The sequence below is a fragment of the Myotis lucifugus genome, unplaced genomic scaffold, assembly GCF_000147115.1.
Source record: "Myotis lucifugus unplaced genomic scaffold, Myoluc2.0 scaffold_50, whole genome shotgun sequence".
NCBI classification, from domain to species: Eukaryota; Metazoa; Chordata; class Mammalia; order Chiroptera; family Vespertilionidae; genus Myotis; species Myotis lucifugus.
The window spans coordinates 7,185,390-7,209,535 of record NW_005871098.1 but is presented as its reverse complement, the minus strand read 5'-3'; the positions used below and the strand labels follow the sequence as shown (position 1 = coordinate 7,209,535).

Genomic DNA, 24,146 nt, shown 5'->3' with positions numbered 1-24,146 from the left:
ACAGTCAGAGCCCGTGAGCTGCTAATGTGAATGAAGCATGAGGCCCAGAGCACCACATAGGAGCTTCTCGCCAGCAAAGGGGAGCTGGAATCCAAACAGGCCCCCAGAGGTAACGCCTATTTACAGGAAGTGGGGGCGAGAGGAGGGAACAAGAGGTTAAATGATAACATTTGAGCTGATATTTGCTTTAAAATACTTCAGCAAGAAAAAAGAAGTGAAAAGAATATGCATTAATTTCCTGTGGCTGCCAAAACAAATTACAACAAATTTGGTGGCTTAAAACAGCAAAAATGTATTCTCTTTTAGTTGTGAAGGCCGAAAGTCCAAAATCAACGTGTTGGTAAAGCTACACTTCCTCCAAAGACTCTAGGGGGGAATTCATTCCTTGTTCCTTCCAGCTTCCATGGACTCGAGGCATCCTTGACTTGTGGCTGTGTCACTCCAGTCTCTGCCTCCGTGGTCACACTGCCTCTTCCTCTTCTGTGTCAAAACTCTCTGCCTCTTTCTAACAAGGATACATAGAATTTCATTTACAGTCCGTCTGGGTAATTTAGAGTAAGTGCCTCCTCTCAATCTCTTTAACTTAGTCACATCTTTTGCCATATAAGATAATAGTCTGTTTTGTCATATATCACAGGTTCCAGGAATTAGGGGGTGGACATATCTTTCGGAGAGTCACCGTTCAGTCCACTACAAAATGAAATGCAAAATTTTGATAACTGATCAATTCAATTAATTAATTAATTTTTCCAACTTTATTAAGGACTACTTGACAAATATAATTGTATGTATTTAAAGTCTGGAACATGTATTTAAAGAGTTGATATAAATATACATCGTGGAATGATTAACAAGATCAAGATAATTCACTCATCTCTCATCTCACATAGTTAACTGTGAGTGTGTGAAGGAGGCTAAGAATGCTTAAGATCTACTCTCAGCAACTTTTAAGTATACAATATTGTATTATTAACTATTAGATTCTCAGAACTTATTTACCATGATAATTGATAAACTTATGTAATGGGCCTATACAGGTTTTAGTTTGGATAAATTTGTAAATTTTCAAAAAAAGAAAAAAAAGGATTTCTATGTTAGGCAATGATGGAGTAACTGAAACCAGATTTAACCTTCTACTGTAAACAGGTAGAAAACCGATGAATAGATGAAATAACTGTCTTCTAAAACTGGATAGAAAACAATGCAGATCTGTGGTCACTGACAGAAGGAACATAGATGAGATGAGCCCTATCGCCTTAGCTCTCTGCATTAAGGTAATCTCCGACCACTGCACAGGGAAGGAAGACTCAAAGAGGGAGCAGCAGTGCCACTGAACTGAGAAGACTGAGGTTGGAGTTTGGGAAAGCTGAACTGATTGAAGTTAGTCATAGAGCAACATGTGTGCATCTCCAAAAACATTTCACTGAACAAAAGAAGCCAGACCCAAAGGATTAATTCTGCATGATTCCATTTATATGAAATTCAAGGAACAAGAAATCTAAAGTGTCAAAAAAGCAGACAAAGGCTGGAATGGGAGGGACTAGAGACCCAAGAAACTTATGAAAATTTGTGGAAGAGTAGGCCGTCTTTGCCCCGGCTGCTGGCATCGGCTTCCCTCCGGCACCAGGGACCCATGCTTCCCTCCGGCCGCCGGTAGGCACCCAGGACCTGGGCTTTGCTCCAGCCTTGGCTTCATCCGGAAGGACGTCCTGAATGACATCTGGAAGGACATCTGGTCTAATTAGCATATTACCCTTTTATTATTATAGACTAGAGGCCCGGTGCATGAATTTGTGCACGAGTGGGGTCCCTTGGGGTGGCCTTTGGGGATTGAGCCGAAATGCGCAGTTCAATGCTGCCTACCGCTCCTGCCTGCTGCTCCCATTCATCCTGGCTCTGCTGTGCCTGCTGTGGGCTCATGCCACTGCAGCATCATTTGCCAGCCATGAGCCCTGTGTCTGGCACCTCTCCTGAAGGGGGGTGGGTCCCGGGAAGCGATTGGCCCTCTGGGTGGGCGGTGGGACACCCTTTCTGGCCAGGGATCCGGATCCATCCCACTGACTTCACACCAGTTGTCGGGAGCCACCTGGGGGCCGCTTTTATATCATTTCTTCCTTGCTGAGCGTCTAGGGAGGGGAAGTGGCCGTGGTGCCCGAGGCCGACTTCCAGGAGGCTGGTGGCGCTGTCAGGATCATGCCGGTGGCACTGGTCCGTTGGTGCCTGGCCTGTTCTCCAGAGATTGGACTTGCAGGACTACTGAGGGAGTGAGTGGCTGCCGCTGGGCTGGTGGGCCACTGGGACAGGTCAGTCAGCTGAGCGGTGCTCCCACTATGGGAGTGCACTGACCACCAGGGGGCAGCTCCTGCGTTGAGCGTCTGCACCCTGGTGGTTAGTGTGCGTCATAGTGACCGATCGACCGGTTGTTTGATTGTTCGGTCCTTCAGTCACTTAGGCTTTTATATATATAGATTATACCTCAATAAAATTCACTAAAATATCTATATATATAAGAGGCTAAGTGACCAACTGTCCATCTATCTGACCATCTGACTGACCTACTGGTCGGTACATATGATGCACACTGGCAATTTAAAAATAAACATTGACTTGCACATGCACGATACATATAAAGCTCTTGCTGGCGCCAATCGCACGTGTGTTTTAATTTTATAATACTATATTATATATACTATTTTTTTTATTAAATCTTTATTGTTCAGATTATTACATTTGTTCCTCTTTTTTCCCCCCATAACTCCCCTTCTTCCAGCTCCCACTCCACCCTCCGCCCTCACTCCCCATCCACTGTCCTCATCCATAGGTGCACGATTTTTGTCCAGTCTCTTCCCGCATCTCCCACACCCCTTTTCCCCTCAAGAATAGTCAGTCCATTCCCTTTCTATGTCCCTAATTCTATTATAATCACCAGTTCATTCTGTACATCAGGTTATTTATTCACTTGATTCTTAGATTCACTTGTTGATAGATGCATATTTGTTGTTCATAATTTGTATCTTTATCTTTTTCTTCTTCTTCCTCTTCTTAAAGGATACCTTTCAGCATTTCATATAATACTGGTTTGGTGGTGATGAACTCCTTTAGCTTTTCCTTATCTGTGAAGCTCTTTATCTGACCTTCAATTCTGAATGATAGCTTTGCTGGATAAAGTAATCTTGGTTGTAGGTTCTTGGTATTCATCACTTTGAATATTTCTTGCCACTCCCTTCTGGCCTGCAAAGTTTCTGTTGAGAAATCAGCTGACAGCCGTATGGGTATTCCCTTGTAGGTAACTGAGTTTCTTTCTCTTGCTGCTTTTAAGATTCTCTCTTTGTCTTTTGCTCTTGGCATTTTAATTATGATGTGTCTTGGTGTGGTCCTCTTTGGATTCCTTTTGTTTGGGGTTCTCTGCGCTTCCTGGACCTGTAAGTCCATTTCTTTCACCAGGTGGGAGAAGTTTTCTGTCATTATTTCTTCAAATAGGTTTTCAATATCTTGCTGTCTCTCATCTTCTGGTACCCCTATAATTCTGATGTTGGTACGTTTGAAGCTGTCCCAGAGGCTCCTTACACTATCTTCGTATTTTTGGGTTCTTTTTTCATTTTGCTTTTCCGGTTGGGTGTTTCTCGCTTCTTCGCATTTCAAATCTTTGACTTGATTCTTGCGCTCCTCTGGTCTGCTGTTGGGAGTCTGTATAATATTCTTTATTTCAGTCAGTGTATGCTTACTTTCTAGATGGTCCTTTATCACACCATCGAGGGTCTCATTAGATTTCCTGTACATCTCATCAAGTTTATCGACAGACTCTAGAAGCCTCTTGAGAGACCTCAAAAGTGTGGTTCTGAACTCAATATCCTCCCTTGATAGTTTTGTCCTGTTTCTTTGTCTCCACATTTTTTACGCTTTCTTGGTACACTCCCTAGTGGTCTTTGTGCACAGTCTTGTTGTAGTTAAGCCTTGATTGTTATAGTTAATACTAGAGGGATTTGACCTCCAGGCCAACTGGCTGTGATAATCAGCTGTGTCTGCAGTGGAAGAACTTGTGTCCTCTAGGGAGGTGCTAATCTAGCCTTTGCCTGGGGCTATCCAGCAAATGCCTCTGTGCAGGGCTTGGGCGGGGTGGGTCCCACGGGATCAACAGGGCAGAGGAGGGAGCAGTTATGGCTGCTCTCAGTCTGTCCCCAGGGGCTCTGCCTCTCTGTCCCAGCAACAGCTGCAAACCTCAGAGGGACCATAGCCAGACAGTCCTGCTTCTCCCATTTGAGTCTGGGTCCCTAGAGACTTGCCTGGATCTGGAGCTCTGAGTCTGAGGCTCCCTCCGGATTGAAACAGACAACCGCACCCTCAGCCAACAGCCCTCGCCGCGCGCACTCCGCACCTTAGTATTTTATTTCAGCACTGCGCCTCCTCTGATTCTCGGTTCCTCCTAGTTGTAGAACTTCCATTCAGCCAGCCTTCCTGTGGTTCTGGATGATGTCCATTCCGTCTTTTAGTTGTATTTTTGAAGTGGTTGTTCGAGGCAGCAAACTCCGGTGTTAACCTATGCCGCCATCTTGGTTTCCTCTCCTATTTTTTAAAATGTATTTTTATTGATTTCAGAGAGAAAGGGAGAGAGAGAGAGAGAGAGAGAAACATCAATGATGAGAGAGAATCACTGATCGGCTGCCTCCTGCATGCCCCCTGCTGAGGATCGAGCCTGCAACCCAGGCATGTGCCCTTGACCGGAATCAAACCCATGACCCTTCAGTCCACAGGTTGATGCTCTATCAACTGAGCCAAACTGGCTAGGGGTTATATATACTATTTTGACATGTAATTTTTTGCAGTAACATAATTACCACATGAATCCTTTTTCTGATTAATTTCCTTTCAATGTGCATGAATACGTGCACCGAGCCACTAGTCTTATATAATAAAAAGGCTAATATGCAAATCAACCAAACGGAGGAACGACTGGTCTCTATGACACGCACTGACCACCAGGGGGCAGATGCTCAACGCAGGAGCTACCCCCTGGTGGTCAGTGCACTCCCACAGGGGGAGCACTGCTCAGCTAGAAGCGGGGCTCATGGTTGGCGAGCGCAGTGATGGTGGCGGAAGCCTCTTCTGCCTCCACGGCAGTGCTAAGGATGTCTAACTGACGGCTTAGGCCTGCTCCCCATCAGTCGGACATCTCCCGAGGGCTCCTAGACTATAAGAGGGCGCAGGCCAGGCTGAGGGATCCACCGGAGTGCATGATTTTTATGCACCGGGCCTCTAGTATTACAATAAGAGGCTATTTTAAATTGTGTTTCAATGAGTCTTCTGGGAGTACCATTTTTGCTTTTTTATTCACTCAGCTTTTTCTTGGATGCAAGCAGTTGTGTAGCTAAGAGGGATGAAGGGGGACAAGGGGTTCAAGTAACATGCTTTTTGACACGTTATAATTAGAATATCAATTTATTTGGAGGATAAAGGGAAACTAGGTTTTGGAACTAGGGAACTGATTACTTATCTGCTCTAATTAGTTATCAAAAAACTATGGCTTGACCCTTTATGAGCCTTAGTTCCTTACTGTTTTACAGTGAAATGATCTTATACCCATGGCTCAGCCATCCTCTTGTCTTTTAACATTTTTTTTATTCATTTAACTTTAATAAAATTAAAGTAAGGGGAATAAGAGGTATAAACCTCCAGTATAAAAAAAAGTAAGTCATGGGGATGTAATCTACAGCCATCTTTTTGTCTTATGGACATGATGTAAAGGCAAAGGATTCAAGAAATGTTGGCTAATGCCATTATTATTGTGAAAAAATTCTCATGCAACTGGACAAAGATATATAGGGAAACAATTCTGGTTATAGAAAAATGAGTGCCATCTAAGTGTCCATTAGTAGGGGTATGCAGGCCCTAGCCAGTTTGGCTCAGTGGATAGAGTGTCGGCCCATGGACTGAAGGATCCTGGGTTTGATTCCAGTCAAGGGCACATACCTGGATTGCAGGCTCCATCCCCAGCCCTGGTTGGGCATGTGCAGGGTGCAGGAGGTAACCAATTGATGTGTTTCTGTCACATCAATTTTTCTCTCTCTCTGTCTCTCCCCCTCCTTTCCACTCTCTCTAAAAGTCAATAGGAAAAATATCCTCAGATGAGGATTAACTACTACAACAAAAAAGTAGGGGCATGCATGCCATCATGTGGCTTATTATACAATACTATGCAAACATTTAAAAGAATAAAGATGATCTCTGTGCTGTTATGGAAGGATGTCCATTACTGTTGACTTGTAGAAAGCAAATTGAAGAAAAATATATTTACTATAATCCCATTCATGTTAAAAAACACACACGTATATGTGTGTGTATCTCAATTATATGCAGAGAAAACTCTGATTGCAGAGTGGGATTGAAGATGAGTAGGAAGGAGATGTTTTGCCTTTAAAAAAACTTAGAATGTTTCAGCAAGCATGTCCTACTTATTAAGAAAATACACATTTCTAACAAATAAACAGTTAGTACTCCTCTCTTGCACTGAGGCTGCAGATCTTGGAGCTATCAGTAAGCTGATTACAATCTGTTTGGTATTCTGTGGATGGAAACTTACCTTTCTTTATTCCAAAGAGGATATATTGTCATATATTGTTCTCATTTTGTCTATCCCAGTTACCTTTTGAATCACTGAGCTGCCTCAATGAAATCAAATAGCTGAATCAATGATTAGGAATAATTTGTGTACAGTTTCATTATAATTTGTTCCAGAAATGGAGTTATTTTGCCCTGTGACCTCTAACCCATTTGAATACAACAGGGAGAAAAACATAGGCTGTGGTGTCCAACAGCCTGGAATCTAGTTCTATCACTAACCAGGTCTGGATCTTGGGCAGGTTATAGTACATGCTTCTGGATTCCATGAACCTGTCTGTCAAATGAGTAAAATGCTTGCTTTCCTGAGACTAACTATGGCAGTTGTGAGGATCTAATGAGATAAAGAGGGGAAAAAGATTTTGAAGAAGGTGATTTAACTTATTTAGGTCACCTGAATTATCATAGGGCCTAAAAATCACCCAGTCTTTCCCTAGAGCAGTGGTTTTCAACAGTTCCTCAGGTTGTGGTGACCCCCAATTTCATTGTTACAAATTGAACATAATTAAAGCATAGTGATTAATCACAAAAACAATATGCAATTATATATGTGTTTTCTGATGGTCTTAGGCCCGTGGTCAGCAAACTGCGGCTCGAGAGCCACATGCAGCTCTTTGGCCCCTTGAGTGTGGCTCTTCCTAAGCCTTAGGAGTACCCTAATTAAGTTAATAACAATGTCCTACCTATACAGTTTAAGTTTAAAAAATTTGGCTCTCAAAAGAAATTTCAATCATTGTACTGTTGATATTTGGCTCTGTTGACTAATGAGTTTGCTGACCACTGGCTTAGGCGACCCCTGTGAAAGGGTCGTTCGACCCCCAAAGGGGTCGTGACCCACAGGTTGAGAACCGCTGCCCTAGAGCTTTTGGTCAAAAAGTGATGAGGAAGAAGAGCATGACCTCAACCAGATGCCTAGAAAGAGGTAAAAAGACCCTGGCCGGGTAGCTCAGTTGGTTAGAGCATCGTCCCAATACGCCAAGGAGTAACCAATGAATGCATAAATGGGTGGAACAACAAATAGATGTTTTTTCTCCCTCAAATCAATTTTTTAAAAAAGAGGTAAAAAGGAAAGCCATAACAAGCATTTATTGCATGCTTACTATAGTCCAGGTGCCAGTTAAGTGATACATATTTTTTATCTTATTTAATTCCCACAACAAACCTATGATTTAGTTATCTCAGGCTACATTTACAGATCAGAACACTGAAGAATAAATAATGTGTGACATAAATGTGAACCCTCATCCATCCCTCATCCATCCATCCATCCATCCATCCATCCATCCACTTAATAATAGTACTAGGTTTCAGGAATGCAACTGTGAATAAAAAAGTAGATCTTCCTGCTCTCACAGATCTTACTTTCAAGGCAACCTGGTTTGAGGTTTCCCAGCTATCAAAGGGCAAAGGGGAATCTCATTCAGTTTTACGCCACTCAGCTTCTGGCGTTAGCACTGGCACCCTCCCACCCCACGCTTCCTACACTGTTCACTTTAAGTCCCTCGTGTAGCTCCCAGAACTCTGATGCCCTTTCTCCTCCTCCCCTGAGACTCACCACTCTGTGCCAACACGCGTGAATATTCAGGAGTAAAAGACTGTATTAACCAGTTTTTCCTCACAGGGTGGTTCTCTGAGCAAAGGAAACTTCCAGGAAAGCTGCATTTCTGTGTGAGTCAGCTGTCATCACAGCCATTACCTAATACTGAACCGGGCGAGTTCGGGAAGCTGACGTCAGTGAAAAAGCAAAGCCTCACAGGTTTGGAACTCGGCTTGCAGCCACTGGCCTTGTCTCTGCAGCCGCGCCAAGTCTTTGCTTGTTCTTTCTTTCTGGAGAGAGGATAGTGTAGCTTTTAAGAATCCCATTTAAAAAAGAGGGTGATGTTCCTGGGAAGGGAGGGCTCCTTTTTAATCTCTCTCAATGAGTGTTTAACAAGGACAGTCAACTGGGGCAGTATGGGCTGGGGAGAAGAAAGGGAGAGAATGCGGGCTGGAGAAAGGTGGGTTTGAGAGGTGGCTACTGTAAGGGCCACAGAGACCGAGGTTCTTGTGCAAGACATCTGGGTTTAAAGCTGATGTCCCAGTACTGAAACCTCTTCTTGTGTCCAGGGCAAGACCATAGGAAGAAACCCATCCTCACGGAGTCAAGGCCTGGTTAACAAAGGCAGTAGTACACATGCTAACTGTGCTGCTGGTCTTTATGACCTTGCTTAGAAGTAAAGCTGCATAAGCTAAGTTGTTACCCATACCCTGCTGGCTTCTTAGAAAACTTCCTGGCTTGTCAGCTTGTAAGGAGAATATCTCCAGTCTCCATTTGACAGAAATTAAGCACACAAAAAGGATGCTCATTTGTATAACTCTTCACTACCTGGATCCTCAGGGCATCCTGGCCTGCTTTTTTGGGGGCTGCTGATGCTGCTTCTGAACTAGCCTCCACTTTGCCCAGATGTGGATTTCCTACCGTCAAGGTACTCTTGACTCAGAAGTTACTCCCAGACTCAGCACTAAACAGACAAGTCTTCATGATGCCATCTCCTGTCATCAACTTTTTAGGAGTTATAATTTCCTGGCATCTTCCCAATAACATCTGAAATATAGCATCCTAAATCAACTTGCTTTATTCTCTTTCTCATTCTCAGAGTAAAATATTAAAGTTTTCTTCAATTGCTCCTTATATATTTTTATTCCATTTTAGCTACTTAACTCAGAAATAAATTAAAAATAAAAGGAAAGGATTAAGACTTGCCTTCCTTATAGGAATTGTAGCTCAAGATAACTGAGCAGTTGATAAAGGCAAGTTTCTTTTTAGAGAAGTATTTCACTAGTGACTAAGAAGGAATGATAGAATTAATAGGCTAATGTGTCTAGGCAATGATTATGAATGCTGCCAAAATCACAAAATTGAGATAATTGGACATTATGTGATGGAAGCATATACCATTACTTATGAATTAATATTGACAAAATATAAACCCAAATCTGATTAAGCTTCTAGACCTAAGTAATTTACAGAAAATACAGCCCAGCTGGTGTGGTTCAGTGGTTAAACATTTATCTATGAACCAGGAGGTCAGGGTTTGATTCCCGGTCAGGGCACATGACCAGGTTTCAGGCTCGATCCCCAGGAAGCAGCCTATCAATGATTCTCTCTCATCATTGATGTTTCTGCCTCTCTATCCCTCTCTCTCTCTAAAAAAAAAAATCAATAAAAATGTATTTAAAAAGTAAAGATGATGATCATCTTTAAAAAAATAAAAATAAAGAGGCTTTAAAAAAATAAAAGAATATCTTTTAGAGGTATATACTGAAATATAATATAGTATATATATGGATGGAATATTATGATATCTTGAATTACTTTTGAAATAATCCAGAGGATAGTGGGGTAAATGGGTATGAGTGTAAATAATACAAGACTGGCCATGACTAGGTAATCATTTTTGTTTTTTTTTAAATATATAAATATATGTATTTATATAAAATATATATATACACACACACACATACATACATACATACACTAGAGGCCCGGTGCACAAAAATTTGTGCACTCGGGGGAGTCCCTCAGCCTGGCCTGTGCCCTCTCGCAGTCTGGGACCCTTCGGGGGATGTCCACCTGCTGGCTTAGGCCGCTCCCTGGGGGATCAGGCCTAAGCTGGCTGTCAGACATCCCTCTGGCAGCCCGGGAGCCCTCGGGGGATGTCCACTTGCCAGAAGGGAGCAGGCCTAAGCTGCAGTCGGACTGCTGAGGAGGCGGGAGAGGCTCCCGCCACCACCACTGTGCTGGCAGCTGTCAGCCTGGCTTGTGGCTGAGCAGAGGTCCCCCTGTGGGAGCGCACTGACCACCAGGGGGCAGCTCCTGCATCGAGTGCCTGCACCCTGGTGGTCAGTGTGTGTCATAGTGACCAGTTATTCCCAGTTGTTCTGCTGTTAGGGTCAATTTGCATAATACCCTTTTATTATATAGGATATATATATTGATTTCAGAGAGGAAGGGAAAGGGAGAAATAGAAACATCAATGATGAGAGAGAATCACCCATTGGCTGCTTCCTGCATGCCCTCTACTGGAGACTGAGCCTGCAACCTGGGCATGTGCCCTGACTAGGAACAGAACTGTGACCTCCTAGTTCATTGATCAACACTCAACTGCTGAGCTACACTGGCTGGGCTAGGTAATCAGTCAAGCTGGCTTATAGGTACATAGGAGTTTATTATACTACTAGGCGCCCAGTGCATGAATTCGTGGACCTTGAAAGGAACTGTGGGCCCCGAGGCTGCGGTGGGCACAGGGGTGGGTTTCAGCCCATCCTCCGCGCCCCCCTCCTGGCCCCTCCCATCCTCTGTCTGCTGGCAGTACCACTCCTGCCGCTGCTGCTCCCACACGTTGATGGTGCTGGCCCACTCATACCTGCTGAAGACACATTGTGATTGGGGCCAGTGCTGTCAGTGGATGCGAGTGGCAGCTGCTGCCCTGATCGCCCCTCAGGAGCAGGGAGAGGTGGAGAAGCCCTCAGGGGCGATCGGGGCCAGCAGCTGCTATTCACACCCGCTGAGGGCGCCGAGCGATCAGGACCGGTGCCGGGCACTGACAGCAGGTGCGAGCTGCGGCTCCGGCGACGGCTGTGGGTGCAAATGGGGCTGGTGCTGATAGTGGGTGCAAGCGGTGGCTTCAGCACTGGCAGCAGGTGCAAGCGGGGCCATCGCCAGCAGTGGGTGCGAGAGGCAGTTGCCGGCACCAATCACCCTTCAGGAGCAGGGGGAGGTGGAGAAACCCTGAGGGGCGACTGGGGCCAGCAGCCACAGTTCGCACTCACTGACGGCACTTGCCGCAGGTGCAGGCACCGGGCGGGACCGCTGCACATGGGAGCAAAGAATTTTCAGTAACCACCAGAGGCTCGCCCTGATGACAGCGACTGGTGCCCTGCCTTGATCTGGTGCTTCTACTCACCTGCTCCACCATCCCGCCATGGCCAATGCCCGACATGTTTTGTGCTTGCCCCCTGGTGGTCAGTGCACATCATAGTGACCGGTTGTTCAGTTGTTCGGTTGTCCTGCCGTTTGGTCTATTTGCATATTAGCCTTTTATTATATAGGATTTACTTTTGTATATGATTGAAAATTTCCACAAAATGATACATCGTAAGATTAAACCACTGGGAGAATGGACATGGAATGTATAATTCCTCAACCATTAGAGGGGTAAGAAAGTGAATAAGGAAACAAATTGAATAAAAGCCAGGAAAAGGGAAAAAATATCACAGCATTTTGAGGAGATAACACAAAATAAAATGGCAAAAATACATCAAAATATGCCAGTAATGTTAATAAATGGGAACAGATTAATCTATTAAAAGACAGTTTGGGTTGAAAATTTCAGCTATATATATTTATTTTTTTTACAAAAGAAAACACTGAAACATGAAAAGGAGGAATATGAGATAAAAAATGATCTATTAGACTAAACAAATGATAAATAGAAATTAGGTAAAACAGTAAATACGATAAGAATGGAAACATATCAGATGAAATTAGCACAAAGTTTGGTGGCACAGTGGGAGCCCAACCAGAATGTGCGTGACAAGCAGAGTAGAAGCAGAAGTGGAAGGGAGGAAACGGTAATAGAAAAAGCAAGCAGAGGGAGCACATGCCCAGTTAGGAGAGGAGGGTTATTTATTTGTCTTTATGTACTTATTGAGCCGTATAAATACCAATGCGATGAAGCCAACAGAGGTGGCAAAGTAGAAGAAACAGGAGAAAGGGGGAAATATCTTGGGGAGTGGAGAGGGCTGAAGATGACGAGGCCCAGAGCACCAGGGGAAACATCAGCGCATATAAGAAGAAAACATTTTCTATTTTATTTTATTTATAATTTATTAATTTTGTCATTACACAAACAATACATGAATGCATATTCAAACACATCAATGTTACAGTTAAAGCTAATGCACTCCATCAAACTACTGTTAGCTGTTTGGGTTTATCCTTCCAGACCTTCTCTATACATTTTGATAATACACAAGTAGGTACTGAAGAAGTACACTCTACAGTATCTGTGTGTGTGAATATGTGCAGTATGTGTTTTAACATCAACGGTGTAATAAATAGTACATGTATTGTCCTTCAATTTTCCCCCCAAACTTAAAAAAAATTAACATTGTATCTTAGAGATCTTTCCATGTTAGTACAAGTAGGATCTCATTCTTTTTTATTGATGCCTAGTATTTTATAATGTATACCATGCTCCCTCTTCTTGATGGGTATTTTGGTTTTTCCAATTTTATACTATTACAAAGATATAATTGACATCATTGTACAAGCTACCTTGTGAACACAAGTGAGTAAAGTGTGTTTCATTAAAAATTGGAATTGTTGAGTCAAAGGGCATGTGAATTTAAAATTTTAATGGATACCACTTAATTGCATTTAAAAGTGGTTGTGCCAATTTATACACTCACCAGCAATGTCAGACCCTATGTTTCCACAACCTGACCAGCTCTTGATTTATACATATTTGAAATATTTTCCAATTGGGGTTTGAGATAGTTTTTTTTTTTATTGCGTTTTAATGTGCAGTTCCTTTATTTTGCTGAGATTGGACATCTCTTCATAACTTCTTTGTAAAACATTTTTGCTCGACGGGCATGGCTCAGTGATTGAATGTTGACCTTGAGCCGGGAGGTCATGGTTCGATTCCGGTCAGGGTACTTGCCTAGGTTTCAGGCTCAATTCCCAGTGGGGGGCCTGGAGGTAGCCAATCAATGACTCTCTCTCATCATTGATGTTTCTATCTCTCTTTCCTTCTCTCTTCCTCTCTGAAATTAATTGAAAGAAAAGAAAAAATGAATGAGCTTCTTAAAAAAGCCCCACAAACTTTTTATGTGCATTTCACAGGGAGATTTCTAAAAGGGATATGTGACTGAAAAGCATAAGACACACTGCTAATCTAGCTGGAATTAATTTTTATGAGTTAGAGAACTAAATTCATTTTCCTCCCAAGTGGTTGTTTCAATACTATTTGTCAAATATATTATTCTTCTGCCATTGCTTTGACATGTCACTTTTATCATTTACTCAATGTATATTTGTTATTATTTCCAGATTTCTAGCTCTATCAGATTTATTTTTGGCATCAGGCACCTGAGTTTTTCTTAACTTGGTTCATTGAATGGTAGCTGATTTTGTCAGCCAAGAAAATGTGTTGCTTATGAGACCATAGATGATATAATTCATGACACAAATTCTGTTCTAGTTAAGTTTGATTTAAATCAGTTCCATTCTCTACAAACTTGGAGTATTAAAAAAATGTGTAAACTTCTCTCTGATTAGTTCCTCTTTTTTTTAGAGGACACCTCATAGGCTCAAAGGAGAGATGGGGGAGGCTTTTCACCAGGTCCCCTCTTTTAAAAGCATCTTTTAAAAAATATATATATTTTATTGATTTTTTACAGAGAGGAAGGGAGAGGGATAGAGAGTTAGAAACATCGATGAGAGAGAAACATCGATCAGCTGCCTCCTGCACACTCCCCACTGGGGATGTGCCCGCAACCAAGGTACATGCCCTTGACCAGAATCGAACCTGGGATCCTTGAGTCCGCAGGCCGATGCTCTATCCACTGAGCCAACCGGTTAGGGCAAAAGCATCTTTTGATATTAAAGCTTTTTGGTGAGTTAAAGTTACTTCCTCACAATGTCAGAGTTTCACGTGGCATGTTGAACCTTCCATTCAATGAATGATATGAAGTTCACAAACTATGACTTAGACTTTGAATAAACAATATGGCACTTTAACTTTTACTTTCATGTTGGACTGCAAGCTCCTGAAGTGCACAAATCATGTCCCATTCATCTTTCTGTCCCCAAATATGAACAGAAATAGGATTCCATTGCATTTCAACAGTGTTTCTACAAAGTAAAATATAAAACCCAAATTTCTCAAAAACAAACCCTGCATTTTTTTTAGTAGGAACACTAGAATTATACACTGACCTGATATTATTTCATGGCCAAATGTGGGGAAATGTCCCTTTGCTGTCCGTGAACTTCTCAGGTACAATTTATCGATAGATGTGTCACATGCTTGTGAAATGACAGCAACAACTGATCTGGAAAACATTTTAGATTTCAGGGGGCAAGAATGCTTTACAGTTGTTATGTAGAAATATCTCAGGCATGCAAAAGAATGAAATGAATAGGGAAACTGAGCTTTTTTTATGGGAAAGAAGTGTGGCATTTGCCTCAGTTATTTTTATGGATTAACTTGGCACACCTTTTCCTTCCCTCTTGCAAAGGGATACCTTTGGCTTCTGTGGTCTTAGTCCATAAACTTAGTTGCTGTGTTTTATAGCTCAACCCATGATATCAGAATATGGGAAAATTCCTCAAACTGCCTTACTTATCAGTTTCCTCAGTGAGGAGAAGGAAAAATAAAGCTAATTTACCATCTAAGCATGTTGAACAAATGCTATAACCAAGTAGACTATGCCAGTGCAGAATACCAGCTTCGTACTTTACCATTGTCAGTTTTGAAAGGCTGTCTTTACTTTATGATGATTCTGTTAAGAAAAAAAAATGTCTGTGACCTTTAGCTTGCTTTGTATAGCCTCACTTAGCCTTTTTCATATGTGACACAGCATGTCATACCAACTGTAGCCCACTAAGAAAATTGTAAAATAGCACTTTCTCCACTTACAAAGGAAATACACACACACACACACACACACACACACACACACACACACTCCGAGAGCAGATCTTGCTATAGAAATTCTGTGACCTGTTATAGACATATATGAAACAGGTGTATTCTGGAATGTTGAAAAGGAGAAAATAGGATTCAAATATACGTGGCTAAATAATAAACTATTAGTATTGCTAGAAAATAGAAACATGGATTACTAGGCTTGAGGTAGGAGGTGGGAGAAAAGGTCCAGTCTCACATAGGTGAGGGAATTGAAGGAAAGAAAGCAGCTTTCTGAATCAAACTATGGCAAAGAAGGAGAGGTTGGAGCCTAGCAAAACCGATTCTGACTTGGCTGCCAGTACCTGCAATGGGGCCAGAGCCCATATTATCCTTTCTGGGGAGGAAGGGATAGCTCTGAGGGACAAGCTTTGGACTAATGCTTCTGGGCCACTCTAACGCCAGTCACCATAAAAGTACTACATTTGGTTTACCTTTATGGCTGAATTTATGCAGAGGCATAAAGTGACAGCCAAGACTCATCTAGTCCTCACTCCCACTCCCCTTTTGCTAAATTCTGGAAATTTATTTAATAGGAAACAAAGATTTTCATTTCTTAGAGATATATGACTGTTGGAAGGAAAAATCTGACTCAGACTTTCTAAGACTTACAACTCTCTGATTTTTCCTTGGAGCAATAAAGAACAGGAACCTGATGCTGGGAATGGAATGTTCATAGTGGAGGAAAAAATGGTACTGAAAGACCCAAGACAGACTTCCTTTATGAGCATCATGAGATTGCCTATGTAATTTCACTTAACTCATCATTTTTGGATCATTGTCCCTCCTCAATTAGTTCTCAGCTTCCAGTTTCAGCCTCCAATCTACCTTCCATTTGTCACTGGAGTGATTAATTTTTCTAAAATGCAAATCTGATCACAATCCCACTTCTTAAAATCATTCTTACTTTCTAAATGACTAGAAGCCAAACTACTGAGGTGGGGGAGGCAGTCATTGCCAGTCTGCCTCCAGTGAAACAAATCTGTGGCTAACCAGGGAGCTCTATGTTCTCCAGTAAAACTTTGAGCAGTTTTCTTACTCTTGTGATCTTCAAGTGTCAATCAGGTGTCACCTCTTGAGGAAACCTTTCCTGACAACCATCTTTGACTGTGTATGTCTTTATTATTATTGCATTGTATCTGATGATTTGCCTATATTCCCGATTAAACTGTGAATCTTGAGGGCCAGGTTTTGTCCTTTTAGCAGGATTATTTAAGAAAATGGAGTCATCAAAGTGCCTGCCACTCAACTACAAAGCTGCCATTAAAAAAACACACAAAAACATGACTTCAGATCTTGACAATTTGTTTCCAGAAAATTAGCTATTTCCATGAAGAACAGGTATTTTGATTATTCTAATCTTAAGGCATCTCCCTTCCCAACACCCCCGCGCCCCTCCCTCAGCTTAAAGGTCCAGGAGTGACTAGAGTTTGGAGGTTGGAGAAATACACAATCTCTGACCTGTGACAATTCTTAAATGATGGCATCTGTGATTATCCATCACTGGGGGTTAGATGATAAAGCATTCTTGTCTTAATACTTCTACTTAGCTTAGAACTTTGGAAAATATCCAGCTATTTGGGAGATATGAGTTAAAACAACTGCATACTTAATACCTAAAGGGGGGAAGGGGTGTAGCAAGCTGTAATATCATTGTAACTAGCTAAAACGAATTTTCTTTGGGGAAAGTTAGGTTTGTATTACAGACACACTGCCATATCAGAAACAAAATTTTCTACCTATGATTTTCTGGTTGGCTAAAGTAATAGAAAATAAACCTCTCAAGTAAAACTAAAATTTACTTCAGATCCTAAACAAACTAATCAATTGGGAGAATGCCTGATATTTCCAAATACACTATATATCTGATCCTTAAGTTTGGCTCTGACTTGGAGTGGGGGCGTGCCTTATGAGTAGGTTTGGATGTAAAGGCTTCCTTTCAGTTACTTTCGGTGGTGTATGTGGGAGAAGGTTGGATTCAAAGGGAAGGGAGGGATAAGAGCAGAGGACTATTATAGTTTTGCAATTTTTGAACAATGAACCATGAGTTGAGAAACTTCTGTCATTAAACTGAAGTGTATTAATATTTAAGACTCTTGATACACGTTGCCAAATTACTTTCTACAAGTACACAGGAAAATTTGTCTTTCTACAATGGGTCCTGCTATCTAACAATTTGCTAAATATTAATTGGCATGTCTTAGGCTACTAGAAACTGCCATTTCTTCTGCGAACTATCCATATTTGTTTCTTTTCTATTGTTATTTTTTAAAATGTAAAAGTGGTAATAATTGCTTTTAATTACCATTTTAAACATTAATCATTTCCTTTGTGACTATTACTTTTATGTTTATAAAGTGTTTTTCTATCCCCTGAATCAAAAGCTGTATTTTCACAAATTCCTACCTTTCTAATACTAGTTTTCCTCCACCTGTATTAAATATCACACTGTTTGCACTTGAGGGGCACAACTAGTGAGCCTTTTGGTTAACATTCCAACATGGAAGTTCCACTTTCTATCTCACCTTATTCCACTCACATCTTCAAGGCTGCTTTTTCAAGCCTGTGTACTTAGTTCCTTTAGTTATTTTTAATGTTATCCATTAACTTTAAAATTTGTTTATACTGAATATATCCTGCAACACAACTAGAATATAAAATATTTAGTAACCGATGTATACCCAATTTTATGCATTTAGTTTGTGGCTAATCTGATTAAGTTTTTATTTTGAATAGATAAAGAACATTAACTCCTGATTAGCTAGCTGGCTATAGATACAGAGCATGTTAATTTTTATAGGCACCTTTCTGAATTCAAGTATATGTTTTGGTAGACAAGGATTTCCTACTTAAAGTCATTGACATAATATGAATATTAAGTACAAATATTGCTAACATTCTTGCATTCTTTAAACTATTTTACTTTGAAAACTTAAAAACTATCATGAAGTCATTAATAACATAGATTTTCATTTAAGGAATATTTTGAACTGTGAAAATACAAATTGAATCAAATTAAATTTTGAACACATATAGAGCCAAATATTTCAACAAAACTGCAGTTTAATTTCAGAAAATGTGTTAAAATATATATTTATACATCAATTTCTGACATACACTTAATGTGTTAGTATACACAAAATGATGTTTTCTCTTGAAACTGTATTTATGAAATGTACATTTTAATTTAAATACTCAGTATACACTGCACTTTATCTGCATGTTGCATTTATTAAATACATTAAAATCTGCAATGTAACAAAACGTCTTATGCATACGAAATTCAAAACACCATTTTAAATGAACAAAAGATGGCTCACTTCATTTTTTTTTCTTTACAACTAGTGTATAATACACTAGCTCAGCTCCACCATACTACCTGTTCTTTCTTTTTTATTTGACATTGTTCACAGACTAGTACATATTACAATAAGAGTGCTGAATAAAAACATGAGGTACGAAAGTGGTTCAAAGAGTATAGGTCATGCAGATCATGCTAGACAGCAAAGAAAATTGTGACCAAGAAAACACTAAATAAAAATACATAAAGAATGTGCATTATAAAAAAAAAAAAAAAAACAACCCCCCCCGCCCCAAAACTCCATTACACAGCTTTGCTTCTTTGGTTACAAAGTAGGTTGAACAATTTCACAGCTTTTTTTTCCCACCCCCCGCCCCAAAAAAAGTCATACGAAATGTTGAAAAGCAGAGGAATCGTGGCAATTTCTCTATTAGAAAGTAGAAACAAATGAACAAAGTTTTCTTCATCAAAATAGCCCAATTATTTATTATATCACAATAATTGGTTACTACCTGTACAGTTGCACTATGTTCTTCATACTTACACTATACAAAATTTACATTCAAGCTGAGTCTTTACTACTAAAAATAAATACCGAAGGTAAATTGCCATTAGTGTTAGAAATATGCCAGGATTCTTTTGTTCAATTATTGCCTAAACGTTTAATCTGTTAAATGCAATCCTGTCTTTCAATTCCTTTACTGATACTTATAATTATTCAAAAATTAAAAAAGTTCTGTGACATTGTTCATGTACATTATGAAAATAGCAGCCCTGTAATAAATAAAACACAAATAAATGAAAACTTATGTAGGCAAATGTTACTGATACTGAAAGAAAAGTGGCTCTTTAGATGAACTGTTATTTATAATATGATAGGAAGGCTCAGGGTAAATCCATGGATGACAGACACATGGAAGAGCCACTAAAGCTCTTAAAGGACCTCATACGCACCAGGTAAAATGCAGACTTTGCTTGCTTTAATAAACCCCATCTATTATTCTCCTTGTGTATTGATGACATAAAACTGGACATCAACAGCACTGCATGACATCTCAAAGAGAGGAAAAGCTCTTGTAGAATGATTGTCTAATACTGAAAAGGCCAAACACATAACCGAAGCATGGCTACTTGCTTTCATATAAAGTGGAAAGAACACCAGTGGCACACAGGATAGATTGCTTTCAGTTTTTTTTCTTAATGAGGCAAGAAAGCTTTATGCTGAGGAGACATTCGGCTGCTGTGGAGGTTGCGTTGGCTGCGGAGGCTGTGCTATCACTGCTTGCTGTTGAGAAGTGCTACCAGGATTGGCCTGTTGGGCTGGGAGTTGGGATAATTGATCATTGTTTGAAAGAGACTTTAACAGTGCATTTTCTCGTTCAAGTAAAGAGTTTCTTTCAACTAATTCTTTTATTTGTTCCTTTAGAACTTCCACTTCTTCTCTTACTGCATACATCAAATGGCTTTTCACCAGATCCTGTGAAAAACAAAATTAGGAATGTCAAAAAGAGAGAAAGGAAAAGGTGTTGCTATTTGGTTCTAGCCTACCTGGTGCCTTATAAATGTAAGTTGTTTTTATATTAGTTTTCCTGCTCTTGTTTTTAATGTTTCTACTATATCATGACTGGCCCTAAGGAAGATGGGGTACAAAAAACCCAGTTTCCAAGTAGGGCAGCAAGCCCAGGATTTTTTCCCCAAAGTTTGGAGAGATTTCCAAAGATACTAGCTCCTTAAATTGTCAATTATAAGCTTAGAATTAACAACAACAACAAAAAAGTTTGAAAACCACATGCTTAGATGTTGGGCTAACAGTGGTCAGCAAACTGCTGCTCTTTGGCCCCTTGAGTGTGGCTCTTCCTAAGCCTTAGGAGTACCCTAATTAAGTTAATAACAATGTACCTACCTATATAGTTTAAGTTTAAAAAATTTGTCTCTCAAAAGAAATTTCAATCATTGTACTGTTGATATTTGGCTCTGTTGACTAATGAGTTTGCCGACCACTGGGCTAAGAGAACAAAGGATATTAAACTGTCTGTTATTAAACTGGTTATATAGTACTACTTTAAGAGATAAGGTGGTCTGCAATTTCCAACTTTAAAACCTTGTTTTTGAAAAAAGTTTGAGACTAATGGTCCTTATTTTAGCTTTATATAAAATATGTAAGAATATTTTACATAATATAAACAGACTATCTTTAAGGAAACAAAAAATTTTAATAGTAATAGAAATCAGAACCAGAATCAATAGAAACAAGTCTATTTATTAAGACAGTGGTTCTCAACCTTCCTAATACCGCGACCCTTTAATATAGTTCATGTTGTGGTGACCCCCAATTTCATTGTTACAAATTGAATGCAATTAAAGCATAGTGATTAATCACAAAAACAATATGTAATTATATATGTGTTTTCCGATGGTCTTAGGCGACCCCTGTGAAAGGGTCGTTTGACCCCCAAAGGGGTCGCGACCCACAGGTTGAGAACCGCTGTATTAAGAGTACAAACAATGCCTGTAAATGACCAAAGGATGACAAAACTTTCCAGCTGAAGTTTTCATTTTAATGCTCTTTTGTCTCTAAACTATTTTTGATGCTGAAATATTTTGGGGGAACATAATGCATTTTGATTATGCAAGATGGTCTTTTATCAATGGTAATGCATGAAATGTGAGATGTTGAAATGGGGAAAATATTTACTTCATTGGTATTTTTAGGCTAAAAATTTTCAATATTCTAACAACTTCAACTAAATCTCATTATAAAAAAAATATACTTTGGTCATCTTGGTTTAAATAAATTAGGTGTTTGTTTTTTAGACTTGATAACCAAGTGCTTAAATAGAACCAACAATCTATAAAATGAGAGGACTATAAACTTCTACTTACCATTGCTTGTTCTATTTTGTTGTCAATGGCTACACCACCTGCCCCAGATGCACTGGAAAAAATTACAATATTTCATTAAATTATTCTAAAAAATGCAATTTCCCTTCTACCTCTTAAAATAAAAAATCTATCTGTGTTTTACTTAAAATAAAAAATAGTAATTTAAGTCTATTCTCAAATTTCAGTACTCAGAGCTCTCATTTTGAAAATGAGGATCTCAGTAAATAGATGACTTCTAAAAATCCTTTGTAGTTCCAACTTTTCTAATTTGCCTATGACAATATATGCTACTTTAAAAGTAACTCCCAATTTTATTCAGTTCTCAATTCAGTGAATTTAAAAAGATAAATTTTGAATGAATTGTACCCTCTCCACACCTCTTAAACTTCATTTACCAAGTATATATCTTAAATTGCCTTTCAGGTGGAAATCCCAGTAGGTGCCTATTGCATTAAACATCAGATGATGACTTTTCTTCTATATATTTGATATTTGAACATCTGGTTTAAAATTTGTTTAAACTGACTTATAGAAATGATTCAAAGGGCTTTAGGGCAAACAGTACTTGCAGTGTTGATTAACAAGGAACTCAACATTCTGGCAGATCTACAAGCTTTGATTGCAGGTTATTAGCTGGCAAAATCACCTACTAAGGTATGTGGTTTGGACTAGTTTTTTCTGGAAATAATTGGAAGTAGCCTAGCAGGTAAGTACATCTCAAGTTCAATATCAGCATGTATGACAGTGACAAAGAAGGCTGAATAACTGTCATCTTTGGCAGTAGTGAGGATCTATATCCTTTCTTTGGTGTTTTTGTAAATTTTGAAGAACAGTGATTAGGTTTTCTTATAAAGACAGACATGATATTTTAGCCCACTGTATCAATACAAAAAAAGACCTTTAAACAACTTTTATATAAAACCTCACTAAATATTCTTTATAAAGTATACCCCACCCAAGAAAATCTAAATGGTAACATATCTTAAGACTACTATACTTTAGATCAGCGGTTCTCAACCCGTGGGTCGCGACCCCTTTGGGGGTCGAACGACCCTTTCACAGGGGTCGCCTAAGACCATCGGAAAACACGTATATAATTATATATTGTTTTTGTGATTAATTACTGTTTTAATTATGTTCAATTTGTAACAATGAAACTGGGGGTCACCACAACATGAGGAACTGTATTAAAGGTTCGTGGCATTAGGAAGGTTGAGAACCACTGCTTTAGATGATGAGGACCCTCAATGTTATAACAAACTGGGGCTCAGAAATATGTCTGATGTAGTAGTGCCTTTTACATTATAATCCAAGTAGATCTGGTCATAATCCTGGTTCTGCTACTCACTACCCACATGACCACTACCAAATCAATATTTAACTTCCCTACACCTCAGTTTCCTCATCTGTAAAATGAAGGGATTGGTGTCAATTCCTCACTAGGAATAATAAAACCTAATTCTATTTTAAAAACTTCTTAGCCTGGTGAGATTCAAAACTCTGAATCAAAACATGGAAAACACTAAGCTTTTTTATCTGAGCATTAACCACATTAATTGCAGCATACTACTTCACCTTTTGCTGCTATTTTTTTCTAAGATGAAAAAAGGCTTCTGTATACCTAAACTGGTATCCATCTATCTATCTATAGATATATAATTAATAAATATTTATATTGGCCACAACTTGGTAAAAAAGATAGTGAGAGACATTTAAAGTTTGCCTGAGAATCTTAGATTATATTTTCTATATTTTTTATTTCTATGTCAAGGGAAAACTGAATTAGTTTTAGTCATTTCATGACTTAAATACATTCAATTCTTTCAACACATGTCTTAATTAATACACCTTAAATGCTAATTTTAACTTCAATTTTATATATTAACAAAACCAAAACAAAAAAGCTCAAACCTTCAAAAAAAGGGTTCATTGCTTCTCTTTCTTAAATTAAAATCAGTAAGTTTCCAAACCATTCCTTTAGTTAAGGAACAATAATTAGCATGCTATTCTTTGCTGATTTAGTAAACTCTAGTCCTGGCTCAGCCCTCTTTTAACAGATACAGAGGAACAGGTTTTTAAACATAAATAAATCATGCTGAAAATGTGTGTCCCTTAAAAGTTATTAATATTTCAATTTTGTTAAGCATTGTACTTTAATAAGAATTAAATTAGTCACAGATACAACTACTATCACTATAGTGACCTTTAGCTATTTTGAAGGCTGTTATTTGTGAATTCTAGAACCTACTGCAGTGGTTTTCAAACTTTAGCAGCAGAATCATCTGGTGGTCTTGTTAAAATCCAGATTGCTGAGCTCCACCTTAGTTTCTGATACAGATTTGGATGGGGCCCAGGATTTTCATTTCTAACAAGTGTCCAGGTGATGCCCCTGCTGCCGGACAGACCATATCACATGCACTTTGAGAACCACTGGCTTACCGAGATGAAAGTGGTAAGAATAATAATAATAAAACCTAATTCTATTTTAAAAACTTCTTAGCCTGATAAACAAAACTCTTCATGACCTTGAACCCTACCTTCTATAGTCTCCTTTCCTCTCATACTCCATCTGGCCTATTGTGTTATGGTCTTACATAACTATTTTTGGTCTG

The 24,146-nt window shown here is 39.5% G+C and overlaps 1 protein-coding gene across 11 annotated transcripts in view; it reads right to left on the bottom strand.

Moving 5' to 3' along the window:
- Positions 1-12,465: 12,465 nt before the first annotated feature.
- Positions 12,466-24,146, bottom strand: part of TSC22D2 (TSC22 domain family member 2) — a 61,767-nt gene continuing 50,086 nt past the window's right edge. For 3 of the 11 annotated variants that reach the window (XR_001348181.2, XM_006088665.3, XM_014455801.2), the window contains 2 exons: positions 21,535-21,586; positions 18,384-20,128 (listed from right to left, as the gene is read on the bottom strand). Coding sequence is in view for 5 of the 11 variants with exons in the window: in XM_006088665.3 (XP_006088727.1) it covers positions 19,868-20,128; positions 21,535-21,586 (313 nt within the window). In the remaining 6 variants the exon portion in view is untranslated. The other 8 variants (XR_002829238.1, XR_002829237.1, XR_002829236.1 and 5 more) reach the window with 8 other exon arrangements.